Here is a 14,861-nt window from a genome sequence, read left to right on the forward strand (position 1 = left end):
TAAGCTTCCTGCTTTTGCTGCCTGCTCTTCTGTCTGTCTGCAAAAGCAGCAGAACCATCAAGCACTGATAAAGTCTCAATACAATGATATGTTTAGCTTGTCAGGTCCCAAATTATACTGGCCTGACCTATATCATAAGTGTGATTCAGACATGTTATTTAGTAGTGAATATAGAACTACAAAAAGACTGTTAAATCAACAAATTGATATATTAAACCAACACCAGTAACACTGACTCAATCTCACATTAGCTTTAAAGGCATTTCAAAATGTAAAGTTCAATGATGACAAGACTTTTCAAGCTTTATTCTGTCAGTTTCAGTCAGTACAAAACAAGAGTATAAGAAGAATTTTTCTAATTACAGTTCCTCCTCCTTAAAGTCTGACTATAAAAAATATTTCTAAAACTTGTTTCACTGTGAAGAGGAAATACATTACATATCTTCCTGTCACTTTTTATAGAGTGTGATCAAAGACATTTTAATGCTTCATATTAGCTGCTTTTCAATAAGATTTTTCAGCTGACTAGGCTCACGTACATTTGCCATAGTAAAAACAATCACATACAAATTTATTACTTTTTTCCTGTGTAAGAAAGCACCATTAAAAACCATTAAGCAGAAAGCAGAGTGATCTCTAGGGAAGATTTAGCTTTTGTCTATGTGCTGAAGTTGTGGGAAATACATTCAAAGCAAGTACTTCAGTATTCAAAGTAACCTCGGTTGAAGGGAGATTTTTACAAAATGATTGCTAATCCATACCACTTACACTAGCTTAACTAATATATCAACCTTTAGGAAAAAATGAAGTGAGTTGTTAGTTTCCTTATACATTTACTTTAGTTCAGGTTTGACAAATAATTATTTTTACTTTGGCAGTGACCCACATTTTTTACCAGACTGAGGCAGCTGAGTGTGCATTATGGACCAGAACATATTCAAATTCTGAAAAAAAAAACCTGTTGAGCAATATATGTGTAGTAGCCTTTTTTAGCTGGAGATCACCCATCTTTGGATCTTTCTGGCTACCTAGCAGCAGAGTGCAGAACAGCAACATATATAATCGGAGTTGGTGGGTGTCCTGGTCAGAAAATCTGATAAGACTAGGGAGATCCCGTTTCATTCTCTGCATTACAATAAAGCTCACATGCTTTCTTTGAGCCCACAGGCAAAGGTTCTTCTGAGGATAAAATGGGAAGGGGAGAATCCTGAGTTCCTTAGAGGGAAGATGGGATGAATCATCTTTATAACCACACACCTTAAATACCCAAATCTTGTAGAGGAGAGAATGACATTTCATCACCTCAAGATGACATGTGGAATGTATATACTTGTAGATAAATAAAATACCAAAGAACTAGTTCCAGAGAGATCGGTCAGGAATCAGTATTATTTTCTAAAATATTAGGGTCATACTTAGTGTACATGTTTTCTCTGGTTTGATTCCCAGTAGAAAGTTTTCAAGTGGCAAGTCCCACAATTATCTCTTCTGGATACTTGGCAGTAGGTATACTAATGTAGCTTTTTACAGTTAAAAGTGATGTAAACCTAATGAGCTGGGTCCTAATAAAGTTACTGGTCTACATGAAGATGGTCTTTTACTTTCATTCCAAGAGCAATGTACTCATCTTACAGACAACATCTAGAAAGTTGGGATCACCCATATTGCTGTTCTCACAAAAAAAAGGAACACTTAATTTTTAGAGGAGGAATTATTATTATTCAGGTCTTCAGACCAATGACAGTCTTATACCAGCAGAATCACATCTACAGACTGAAGCTGCAGATACAACTCAGCTATAGTTTGTAAACTTTTTCTTATGGGTATATTCAATTGTTGGAATGACCAAGCAAATCAGAGATATTTGATAGAAATTTGATATGAGTATATTCATACTGAATATCTGATAGTGTTGTTGGAGGAGGAGGAGATTGTATTTATACCTGGCACTTCACTTGAAGTCTCAGGGCAGCTTACATATGGAGCTCCTTCCCTCCATATATGGACATCGTGTGTTCTGGCCTAGCTGCCAGGATGCCTGGACTAGTTCTTACACACATCTACACCCGGGCATAGGCCAAACTGCCAGCTTCCTACCAAGCCTATGTGAACTGTTTGGGTCCTAGTCACCAGGGCAGTGCTTCCACTGACAGGACCCAACCCGGTAAGAAGGACTCCCAGCCTGCAATCGTGTCCCCGACTCTGCAGAACAAGTGATCGTGCAGCTGCCATGAGCTGTCCAGCTATGCAGTTTTCAGCCCTCCTGATGGAAGTCACTGCAAGGGCTGACAGCATCGGCAATCATCTTCCTGCATCTCGGGATGTCATGAGAACGAAGCCGGAGCCACACATACTCAAAGTGTAACCTGGACATTTCCATAAGGCAATCAAGCTTATCTCCGTGCACATCCTACCAGCCATTCCAAGCTGAACATCTCACAAAAGACTGTGCCAGCCAAGATGACTCGAAGACAAAGACCAAGACCAACCCAGGGATCAACACCATTGTGTAGGTCAGGTGTCACTGTAGGTAACAATCTGGCCCTGTATTATCCCATCAGATAGTGGTGTTCTGATTATGCTAAGCCCATTACCCCTGTTACTTTCCAAAAGTCACCACGGAGCCTCCCCTTTTCTGAGGTCACATACTATATGTCCCAGCATCATAGCCCACCTGACTCCTTGTATCACCGGTCATCTGACCGGGTACATGATAGTCCTTAAAAGGTCTAACCCATGGCTCCTCAGGTGTGCATCTGACAATATTCCTATCCTGCTGCATAGATTCACCTCCAAAACCTGATCAGTTTTGGGTCCCCAATAGTAAAATACGCTGGTCGTCTCTTGCTCCCTCTTCCCGTTTTTGTCGCTATTGGAGCTTCAACTGAAGACTACGATAGGTAAAGTATCACCTTGTCTGTGTTTTCCCTTCATGTTACCCCTATCAATTTTCTTCTAATTTTCTTAGGTCTTTGAGTGTTGAATGAATTTATTTCCTTGTATGCTTGACTGATTTTTTTTTAATAAAAACCATTTATATTTTATCCAAACATTCTCTTCGTTCTTTGGAGGGAAGTTCTGGAGGTCATCTTCTGTATAGGTTCTGTATCCTGCTGAACCATAGTTGCCCACCACTGTAATTCTCCTACATCTCATTCTACATTCCTTGGAGGGAAGTTCTGGAGGCCATCTTCTGTATAGGTTCTGTATCCTGCTGAACCATAGTTGCCCACTGCTGTAATTCCCCTACATCTCATTGAGGGCAATCTGGTTTACACCCACAACAGAAACTCTGTGAGGTAAGTGGGCTGAGAAAGCTCTTTGAGAACTGCTCTTGAGAGAATAGCTCTGAGAGAACTGTGGCTGACCAAGGTCACCCAGCCAAAATCATACAGGCAAGATACTAGAAGAATACAATTCTGAAAATTACAGAATTGCTGCTAAAAATTTAATTTCATTCAAATGAGTATGAAAATATAACGGGACTGCTTCATAATGGAATAGACAACAGAAATTCCTTTGTCAGTTTGGGGAATTCTGGCACATTGAACAATTAATTAGAAAACAAACATTCTGGCCTAATTTCAAATTATTCAACAGTTCACAAGATCTTGAGAAGATGCTGGCCAGGAGGAGTTAACGCACACTAGAAAGCGTTTTGAAATAACTGATAAAGAGAACAATAGATATGGAAACTATACACACACACGTCTGGAATAGTTCATGCAGTTCTCACTGACTGGAAATTTAAACTCCTGCTCTAGCAGGTCGAGTGCCACAAAGCCTGCAAGTCATGAGGAATACTGCAATTAATATAAAGAACCACAGCACAGATTGCTTACATAGTACCCACGTAAAATTGGTGAAGCATATAGTTTTTTATAACTGGAGTTTAACTATATAACCCAGATATTTAAGACTACCAGTGCCTTGGCACAGAAATTCTGTTTCCCAAGCTTCAGGTAATACCTCTTTTTCTTCCAGGTAACCATCTTTGATTCTAAATTCACTGCCAACTGCAAGTTTTTACATACAAAATCATTTTAGGATGAAGTCAAACAATAACATTTTTTGGGACCAAGTGTGGCCTTATAAAAGCAAAATGATCTCTACGTACTAAAATTGCTTATAAAACTTAGCCATGTTGACACTGGGGGGTGCCAGTATACTGTTCTAATTACAGGTTGAGGGCTGTACTCATTTATCAAAGAGGATTGCTCATCTTCCCATTTCACCATACAGCCCCTGAATTCACTGGAGAGAAACATAAGATTACCTGAAATTCAATCTTTGGTCACTCAGGTCAAACAAAAATAAACGCCAGGTCAACTTGGCATGCTGTTATTGTGTATCCAATTTGTAATGCAGTACAATCACAGTAGAACACACTCAGCTATCAGAAATGAAAGCATCACATTATGATGTGCAGTAGAGTCATAAAGGTATGTCAAAGGTATGTCACTTTAGCAATGGTGTATTGCAGTACAATTCAGAATGTCTTCTGTGGGGCAATTAAAATCCAGTATTTATTTGGCAGCACTGTACTCACAACATTAAATAAGTCACATTTCAGTGCTACACATGACTTACTTTAATCCCTAGATGAAATTTATAGGATTGAATTAACATTCAGCACACAGCTTACTTATATAGCAGTTGTTGTCTTAGCAAATATAAGAACACTAAAATTAACTCATGAAAACTGATGGCCAAAAATGCACTGTAAAATCATTTGGCATCGTTTGTTAGATGGTGGTCAGTTTTAGAAGTGGCTATGCTTTAAATTTTATATCACAACACATTTTCAACCAAGAAATAACAAAAACAGAAAGAAAAAGAAACAGGCTCTGACAGCTTGCTACTTTACCATGGGACAGGAAAAATGCCTTGAATCAAGCTAGTATATTATTTGCTCATTTCTGGCTTCATCCATACTGCCCTACAGCATATATGCTTTGGGTTTGCCCATGAAAGGGTAAATATTATGTATAACACTACTGTTTGGTGAATTTTTGTGCTCTACTTGGACAGTTATCCCTTCACAGCCCACAGGAGGCAGAATTTATCCAAGACTGTGTTTAAGAACTCTCTTTTCTCCCAATTCAGGCATTCAGCAGGAGAGGCAGGATGCGTTATAGCAGAGCATCACCTATAAGGTAGATTCATATTTCACATGTCTCATTTGAAAAATTGAATTACTACTTGCTTTGATAACAGTTGGTAAACCATACACTTAAAAGGAAAACGTGATACACAGAACCAGAACCAGCACAACAGACAGTTTAATAAACCAAATGGTTGATTAGATTCTACACAGAAGATTTACATGCATAAATCAGTGATATTTATGTAAACAAACAGCTTATTTGGTAAGCAACATATTTATGCCTTTAGGAATACATAAAGCTAGCATACGGAAGTTCTTCCACCATATAAGTAGTACATCTGTGCCACTGGTTATTTATAAACAATTAATGTTCAACACAAAACAATACTGCCTTGATGGTACAGTTTCAACTGGAAGGCAGAAATACCACATAGATAACCTCCGAAGTTTCATTATAACACACCAAACATAGCCTTAGCTGGATAATTTGTTAAGTCTAGGAAAGAATTTCACTCTTAGGTTACCATGTATCAAAAACTGTCATGGATAAAATCTGGCTGGGGACATTGGAATTTGTATTAGAGGTAGCTTTTCGTCTATATACCAAGGGGTTTGACTGCTTTTAGTATTTCAGTTGTAATACTGTATTTATTTCCCCCCTCACATATCAGGTGAGGACATGTGTGCAGTAGGCTTAAATACAGGGTTTATTTGTAGCAGGAACTCCTTTGCATATTAGGCCACACACCCCTGAATTAGCCAATCCTCCAAGAGCTTACAGTGCTCTAAGTACAGGGCCTACTGCAACCCTAGGAGGATTGGCTACATTAGGGGTGTGTGGCCTAATATGCAAAGGAGTTCCTGCTACAAAAAAGCCCTGCTTAAATATATTCTGTCTTTTCTTCATTAATCAACTTAGCTACCCATATGCTTCCAGGTTCAAATGATGGGCCTCAGAGAAGGCATGAGATAAGACATGTCTATTTATACAGTTTTTAAAAATGGTTCTTCATAAAAGAACTATACCAGTCATTTTAGGACTATTCCATTCCAAGAGAGCCAGTTTTGTGTAGTGGTTAAATGTGTGGACTCTTATCTGGGAGAACCAGGTTTGATTCCCCTTCCTCCACTTGCATCTGCTGGAATGGCCTTGGGTCAGCCATAGCTCTTGTAGGAGTTGTCCTTGAAAGGGCAGCTGCTGTGAGGGCCCTCTCAGCCCCACCCACCTCACAGCATTTCTGTTGTGGGGGGAGAAGATATAGAAGATTGTAAGCCGCTCTGAGTCTCTGATTCAGAGAAAACGATGGGGTATAAATCTGCAGTCGTCTTCTTTTTTACTTCAAGCTTTTTTCATAATTCTAATCTAGCCTATGAAGAGGGCAGTCACTGATTTAGATTCATGACAAGTTCAAACACCTAAGAATGTGCGCTGCTGCCTGTAACTGCAACCTGCTGCAAAACTAATGACAGCTAGTGTCAGCTTTGAATTATACAGATAAAGGTACACCCTAGACACACTGCCACCTGTCTGCAAGAATTTGGCCACATTCTTTGAAAGGTGAGCAAATTTGACCAATGAGTAGTGAAGGCTTGTAAATATAGCACAGGTTTCTGAAAACAAGTGAAAAATGCATTGTATTAAATATACAATAAAGAATTTAATAAAATCCTCAGCTACTTTACTTGCAAGTTGCACAGGGCAAACTGTTTATGATGAGACTCTGGATGCGTTCAGATATCACAAACAAACCACATATTGTTTGTGATGTGCATTAGCCAGAATTCTTGGGCTCTGCTGCTCTCTCTATCCTCTCCTTGTGTGCCATTTTGAGATTAAGATTTCCTGGCCTGGAACTGAGCACAATTTATTATGTTCAAATCAGGCAGTCCAACAACAGTAAAATTTGTTCCAGGTTTGTAGTCAAGAAACAAGTGGAATTTGTTAAAGCGCCTAATTCAGACATCACAACAAATTGTAGTTAGTTCTATGGAGGAAGATTTGAATCTTATATTGAGAAAAAGAGGGAAGGTGGTGAGAGAAAGAACAAGAGCTTGAGGACTTCCCTAATCTTTACATATGGATCAAACAGTCCTGTTTATAGTGTGGATTTTATCACATTGTTTTGACTGAAGACTTGACGGATCAAAAGAAACAGAATTCAGATTTGGAATTTAACAGCCATGATTTTTCTAAATAATGTTTTTCACAGATTTTGCAAAGTAGTATCATCAGACAGAATTAAGATAGTCATGACTTTGAACTTAACACCAAGATAGACATTGATTTTTTAATAAATAAACACAACATGAATCCTACTTGCAAATGGTAAAATGTAATTTGTAATTTCATAGTGCATATTTCAGGACAGGTTCAGTTATTTAACAGCACTGTAGTGATTTTCCATATTGGTAACACAAAGAGGAATGCTGTGACAAGAACAGCAGCAATTCCTATATTCAATGTTGTTATTTAAAAAAAAAATTACCTAAGGCAATTATCTTGCAGTCTTTTAATATCTACAGGGAAAAACCTAAGGGAGAAATAATTGACTTTGCTAATTTTACCCTTGACAATTATAAAATGGCTTTGCATTTCATTATAACTGCAAAATTTCACATCTAATTGTCAGCCTTGATAGAAGTACAAGAGATAAGTGCATCATACAGAAGCTTAAACAATCGCCCAAAACAGCATGATAAAATTAGTTCAGATCTAATGGTGCAAAATAATGCTAGAAATCTTGGTTATAAACTATGCTGCATAGAACAACTGTAATTACTGAAACAAATATGTGCTTACTCAATCACTGTGGTCTCTCATGGCTACTACTGTTTACAGTGTGTGGCACATTTTTTAATCCTCTAAACTTATTGCAACATGTGGTAACGGCCAGCAGTACACTAAGCTTCAAGAGGGAACAAGACAAATACATAGAATTTACCGATAAAGCCCTAAATGCTCTACTGCTGGAAACAAAGTGGTCAACAGGGACTAAAGTACTCTATTAGCAATCTGCACTGTTTCAGTAAAACAGTAGTAGTCAGAATCACAGTGTGGGAGCCACTTGAGAGTTTAAAGTGATTTAAAAGTAATGGAGATGTTCAGAATGATAAAAAGGAATAATCTAATGTGCATGGACACATGCTAGAGCTACAGTTTAGGAACCCCTGGATTTTATCCTTTTTCCCAGAGCCACTTAAGATAGTTTTTTAGGGATCACAAGTTAGAACAGGGAAGGTAAGCATACTGGAAAATAAGTACAGACTATTTACACTCTGTCCATTTAAATGATGCTTAAATAAAAGCCTACACAATCCTGGTTTGTGCACACATCTGTCTCACCTCCTTCCTTTCCTTCTATCTCACATGTAATGTGATGCCAGAATGGTGGTTTCAGAGTAATTCCAGCTTCTTGTACATAAAATTGATTTTTTAATAAATGAACACAACATGAATCTGCATATAAATGAACACAACATGAATCTTGCATTTGCCACCTCTTAGATGGCTTATATGGTTAAGTTCAACCTTAGGATGCTATCAGGATGCAATATGGTCCCAGCTGTATGGATCACTTCCAGCATGTAAGGCCTGATGAAGCGGACTTGGAGCTTAGAAATGTGCTGCTCATCATGGCTAGATTCAACCCTAGCTCTTCATGGCTGATACTATTTATCTGAGTCACACCAATAGAGTGCATTTGATGAGTAATAAATGCCAGTCTGCAGGAATGTGTAGAGGCTCTTCTTGAAGGCGTCCCTGAGCTTAAAACATTACTGCCTTGTAGACAATTTTCCATTTTCCAGAAAGTGGCTCGGGTATGGGTGGTAGCACAGCTTCAGCCTTGGAGGAGATATATTATCTAGAGCAGTCCTCAATCTGGTGCCCATAGAGAGCCAGTTTGGTGTAGTGGTTAAGTGTGCGGACTCTTATCTGGGAGAACCGGGTTTGATTCCCCACTCCTCCACTTGCATCTGCTGGAATGGCCTTAGGTCAGCCATAGCTCTGGCAGAGGTTGTCCTTGAAAGGGCAGCTGCCGTGAAAGTCCTCTCAGCCCCACCTACCTCACAGGGTGTCTGTTGTGGGAGAGGAAGATAAAGAAGATTGTGAACCGCTCTGAGGCTATGAGATTCGGAGTGGAGGATGGAATATAAATCCAATATCATCTTCTTCTTCTTCTCTGGCACCCACCAAGTACTTTTAGAAAAATGGGCAAAGCCAGATGGAACTTTTGTCCAACAAAGCTTCTGACTGGCCACTAGAGATCTGATTAACTGTGCAGATTTTTTCTTAAATTGCTTTGGCTGCCTGCAGCTACTACCACAATATGAGGATCTTAACTGAGATTGAAGGTAAGCTGCAGCAGCCATTTTGTGGCTGCATCTACCACACTGTGTCAGAATTCCAGAGATGCCTTCAAAAAGTTTGGGGACCCCTGATCTAGACCCATCTCAATTCAGATTCAGGCCTCTGGAACAGAAGCTCCTTCACTAGGAGTATCAGGTCAAGTGTCTCTCTGCTGATTCTCCTGGACCCCATGGCAACTTCTGATATCATTGGTCATGGTTTCCTTCTGGAGAAGCTGAATGGATTCAAGGTAGGGGGTGCTGTACTTTGATTATTTTGCCCCTACTTGGCTGGCTGGTTTCAGAAGGTGATGCAAGGGGAACACTGCTCAGTCTCATGATATTTACATGGGGTCCATGTTTCCTCCATGCCATATAACTATTAGGAGAGTCTGTCTGAGGATTTGGAGTGAGATGCTATCAGTATGTGGATGACACCCAGTTTACCCCATTAACAGCTGAGCTGGGCAAGCCCGTGAAAGGTAAGGGGATGGATGAAGCCTAACAAACTTAACTTCAGTCCAAGCAAGTTGAGTAGGGTGTACTGTTGGTCAGTAACAAAGCTGCACAAGTGCCCTGTCCTGCATAGCCCAGGCAAGCTCAATCTCATCAAGATCTTGGAAGCTAAGCAGAGTTGACTCTGGTTAGTACTTGGATGGGAGACCTCCTTGATATACCAAATTGGGACGACATGGGCAGGCTGTGAGGAAAAGCCCCCTTACAGAACATCATGATTACCAGCTTGGTTGCCAGAGCACCTGGAGAAGTGACTCACACACATCTGGCCAGAGAGTGTGGGTAAACCTATCCAGGGGCAAAAGAGACTTATGCAGTACTAGCAGCCATAACGCTACAAAGGCACTCTAGACTGGTACAAGAGTGCCCACCAGGAAAACGGGTGGTTTCCCGTCGTTCCTTATGACAGCCATCCCAGCATTGGAGCGGAGGAAACTGCGCCGCCAGGAGCTATCCAGGCGAACGGTTATGAAGTTCTGACCATGGAATCCACCGTGGAGGGCTAACACCACACGCAGCCACCTTCCTACCAGGCTTGACTCCATTCCAGCGAAGCGAACGGCTCACGTACACACCAGATTTCACCTATGCCTGCAAGCAAGCAACCCACCCACCTCAGGAGTGGCTAAATCGTCCTACCGCCACTTTCTTTCTTTGATGGAACTCTAGACAAAGACTGGTGCCCAGAAGAAGACAGAAGAAGAGGAAGACCATCTTCAGCCAGGGCCAAGTCCTTTTGTATAGACTGGGTGTTACCTTGGCCATGATATGACTCTCTATTGTCACCCTTGTAGACAAGTCCAATAGTCCTAAGTATCTCCCCACCCAAGTAATCTTTCCATTCTTCTCCCCAACTGTCACTTTGGAGCCTCCCCCCTGGTCCGTTTCAACCTGAAAGTTCTCTCAGGTATCCAGGATCCGGGCAAGTCCATTGGTCAAGAGCAAGCACCCAATTAGGTGACACCAATGACCTTCCCATTGGCTATCGTAGTAGTCCAGCCCTTATGGTCACTGCGAAGCCTCCCCTTTTTGTGAGTTCACGCACCACCTGACCCCCTTCCTCCTCTCTCGTACCTCCAATCCCCTAAGGGCTCAAAAGAGTCCTTATAATCTGTGGACTAGCTACCCACAGGTGTGCTTCTATCAGTATCCCAACTTCCGCTGCATAGATCCATCCCCGATTCCTGATCAGTTTCGGGTCCCTTCTCCCACTTCCTCGCTTGTCGCTATTGGAACCTTCCTCGAAGACTACGATAGCTAAATATCGCCCTGTTTGTCCACCCATGTGTTCCCCTATCTCTCTATCTATGTTTCCTAGGACTGAATGTGTGTTTTTATGAGTATTTTATCTTGTATGGAAGCCTATATTTTTTTACTATTGTTTTACTTAATTAGAGTCCCTAATATTTTAAGCATTACTTTTCTGGACGTGGTAATCCTGTATACACAGGTAAAAAGATCCTGAGTGAGCCAGGTGCCCACCTGACAATTCCCCAACCTTGTTTTGAGGGCATTTTGGCTTACAAGGCTTTTTTCAGCCACCTCTTTGGGTATCCCGCAAGTCCCCAGAGGTCAACATGACTTCCAGGTGTGTACATGCATGCACGCGCACGCACACACACACACAGAGCTGCTCAAGGGCTGAGGAGTCAGGCTGTCCTGGAGGGATCGCTACTATTCCTGAAGGATCAGGTTCACAGCTTCAGAGCACTTCTGAATCCTGGAAAACCAATTCTGGACCAGTTGTTTCCTCTGTTTTTTTCTACAGCTTCAGTTGATGTGCTAGCTATAGGTGCTCCTGGTGATGATGATCCATGCTCTGAGTACTTTCAGGTTGGTGGTGGAAAGTGCTGGCAAATTGCAGCCAACTTATGGTGGCCCCATGAGGTTTTTAACTCTGCTTGGCTTCCGATACCCGGTGAGTTTTAGGCTAGTCTGAGCCATCCAAGTCAAGACAGCATTCAGGTTAGACAGCAATAATGTGCTTTACATGGAAGTACTTTTGAAAACTCCTCAAAAACCTCAGTTGCTCCAAAGGTGCAAATCAGGTTATTGTTGTGGGGCTGGATACATGGATAATACCCACCACTATGCTGAATATCACTCCTCCTGTCACCATCTCCCATCAGCCAGTAAAGACTGTTTTGTTTTATCTGGCATTCCGTCAATGATCTTCCTAACTGTTTTTGTTTTGTATGTATTTTAACTGTTTTTTAAAACTATTTAAAAAATTGTTTTAATGATGTATGTTTGGGAAGGGCGGGTTGATTTTAATGGCTTTATAATACAATTTTATCAGGTATATTTTAAATTGTTAGCTGCCTTAGCAGCCCTTGTAAGACCAGAAAGACAGGATACGAATTTTGAAAATAAAAGATCTCTGCTGAGCACTTGCTTGATTTGGCATACAGTTCTCACCTTTTGTGGTGCAAAATGACTTGGGGCTGGAGTACTAGAAAGACTGCCTTCTTCTGTGGTCTCCACCTCTTCAATAGGATCTTCTTCCAAGTGCAGCATTGGTGCTCCTGCTCCCACAGGATAGGTGGTTAAAAAGCAGGAATAGAGCTTTTCTACTTGTGGAACATGCCTTTGGAATACCTCCCCTTTTGAGGCTCACCAAGCAGAACACTGCTTTTTATGCAAGCTTTGATTCTTTATACTGTGTTACTGTCTATTTCTAGTCTGAGGATTTTTAATGGATATCATTTTAAGCTGCAGACTTTTATTTTTATGGAGGTTGTTTTTATTGTATTTTGCCCTATTCGATGAAATTGCTGAGCAGACAAGTTAAAACGGATAAAAGGAAGTACTTCTTCACGCAAAGGGTGATTAACATGTGGAATTCACTGCCACAGGAGGTGGCGGCGGCCGCAAGTATAGCCACCTTCAAGAAGGGTTTAGATAAAAATATGGAGCACAGGTCCATCAGTGGCTATTAGCCACAGTGTATGTGTGTATATAAAATTTTTTGCCACTGTGTGACACAGTGTTGGACTTGATGGGCCGTTGGCCTGATCCAACATGGCTTCTCTTATGTTCTTATGTTCTTATGCCCTATGAGTTATCCTAAGCAGGTGTGCGGAGAAAAATAATATAGAGTCTAAATAAATAAATGCTGGTGTGAGATTTAATCGGAATTAGCTTTTCTTCCACAAACTGGAATCCTAGGCCAGAATTAAATCCTTTTAAGAATTCCAACTGGTAGGAAAACTAAGCCTGGTTAAGCCATGACCTTGCATTTGTATCTCGCAGACAACTCACGTTAGTCTTAAACTGTATGCATTTATTGTGCTTCATGACAGAATAGCAGGGAAAGAGCAAGGAGTCTGGTCCACATGCAGTTCTAACTGCAATTAAACTGGATAGCCAAGGAGAAAAAGCTGAGTGACTTGATAACCACATGAAAAAGTTGATTGCTCTAGTACTATGGCCCTCACCCAGCCAGATCTCCATCAAGTTAAACAAGATTAGAACTGTCATTACAACATCTTTTCACAAAGTAAAGAAAAGGGAAAGAAGCTTCACGGGTTTTTTTCTTCCTGAAAAAAGTGCAGGCAAATCTAAAAATCCATTCCTTTCCAAACAATAAAATACCATGTTGTCAATGTAGCTGTCAAGAAATTTTTACAGCTTATATTCCAACTGTTCATTTTTTTTAAAGGCATAAGAAAAATGAGCTTACAAACGAATTGACTTCCATAGCTGTATTCTACTTAAGGTATACAGAAGATAGTAAACCATTCAGGTGTCAAAAATGGGGAAAACTGTTAACATGTTTTGGCAGAACTTTCAGACATGCTGCTTAATTGCTTGAGAAAGCATGTAGTTTTCTTAGACTCCAGAGCTTCAATTTTCTACACATGTGATACATGGCAATACTTAAACAATTACACCTCTTTGCTTGAGTATTTAAAGACAGAATGCCAAAAATCATCAAATTTTTCCATAAAACTGAATAAAAATGAACTTTATGGCATGATTTTAATGCAGAGTTTAATATAAGGGTCAGTTCACACAATGCCTTTTCCTCGTGCACACCAGAATGTATAAACACAAAATACTGGTAAAATTTCAGACAGCTGGGCAGCACAATTTTATGCGACATCTAGTGCCTCAAAATCCTGGATTACTAACAAAATTAGTTCAGATGAGAAATAGCAGACTTCTGAAATACAAAAACAAGAGTAGCACACAGATTCTTCTAAAGTAATAAAAACTACATTACCTTTGTATTCTGCAGTTGAGCTAAGCCTGTACAAGCATTTGCTAGAAGAAAATCACCACTCAGTATAGCCATTTTATTCCCAAACTGCATATCCTTCAGTGGACCATCCAAGGATGTCAGTTCACTGACGTTTACTATCCCACGATGTACCAAGAAAGCCGTGTGGATCAACTCTGTAACCTCTGCCAGACTTCGTTGGCTTTAAAACAAAGACCATGAAGAGTTCAGTTTCATTCTGGAGTTGCAAAAGAACAACATACTTCGCTGGCTTGCTGTTGGAAAGTGCTAAATCCACAGCAGAGTGGGAAACTTTTCAGCACAAATCCAGTGCTGAATGCTAATGTGAGCACCCCAGAATGCAACAGTGGAAGTTTCAGTTGGGACTCACTTCACAGTATATTGCTCCAGTATTGCATCATCTTCACTGGTTTCCAGTAGGCTTCCAGGTCCAATTCAAAGTGCTGATATTGACCTTTAAAGACTTCAGTGTCAGAAGCAACATTACTTCAGGGGCTACTTTTTCCTATAAAAACCAACTAATTCATTCAGATTGTTTTAGAGGTCCTAGATTGTGCTCTCTTCCATCAGAGATAGAAAAGATCATCACAATACTAAGACTTCTGTCATGAGGGAGGTCTGTCTAACAGCCTTGCAAGTTGAGTTAGC

General features: G+C 40.4%; 1 protein-coding gene across 2 annotated transcripts in view; it reads right to left on the reverse strand.

Moving 5' to 3' along the window:
* PDSS2 (decaprenyl diphosphate synthase subunit 2) overlaps window positions 1-14,861 on the reverse strand; it is a 95,453-nt gene that overhangs the window by 37,944 nt on the left and 42,648 nt on the right. For both annotated transcript variants that reach the window (XM_060237793.1, XM_060237785.1), the window contains exon 3: window positions 14,196-14,394. In XM_060237793.1, coding sequence (XP_060093776.1) covers window positions 14,196-14,394 — 199 coding nt within the window. The remainder of the gene's footprint in view (window positions 1-14,195; window positions 14,395-14,861) is intronic.

Source organism: Heteronotia binoei, chromosome 1 (genome assembly GCF_032191835.1).
Source record: "Heteronotia binoei isolate CCM8104 ecotype False Entrance Well chromosome 1, APGP_CSIRO_Hbin_v1, whole genome shotgun sequence".
NCBI lineage: Eukaryota > Metazoa > Chordata > Lepidosauria > Squamata > Gekkonidae > Heteronotia > Heteronotia binoei.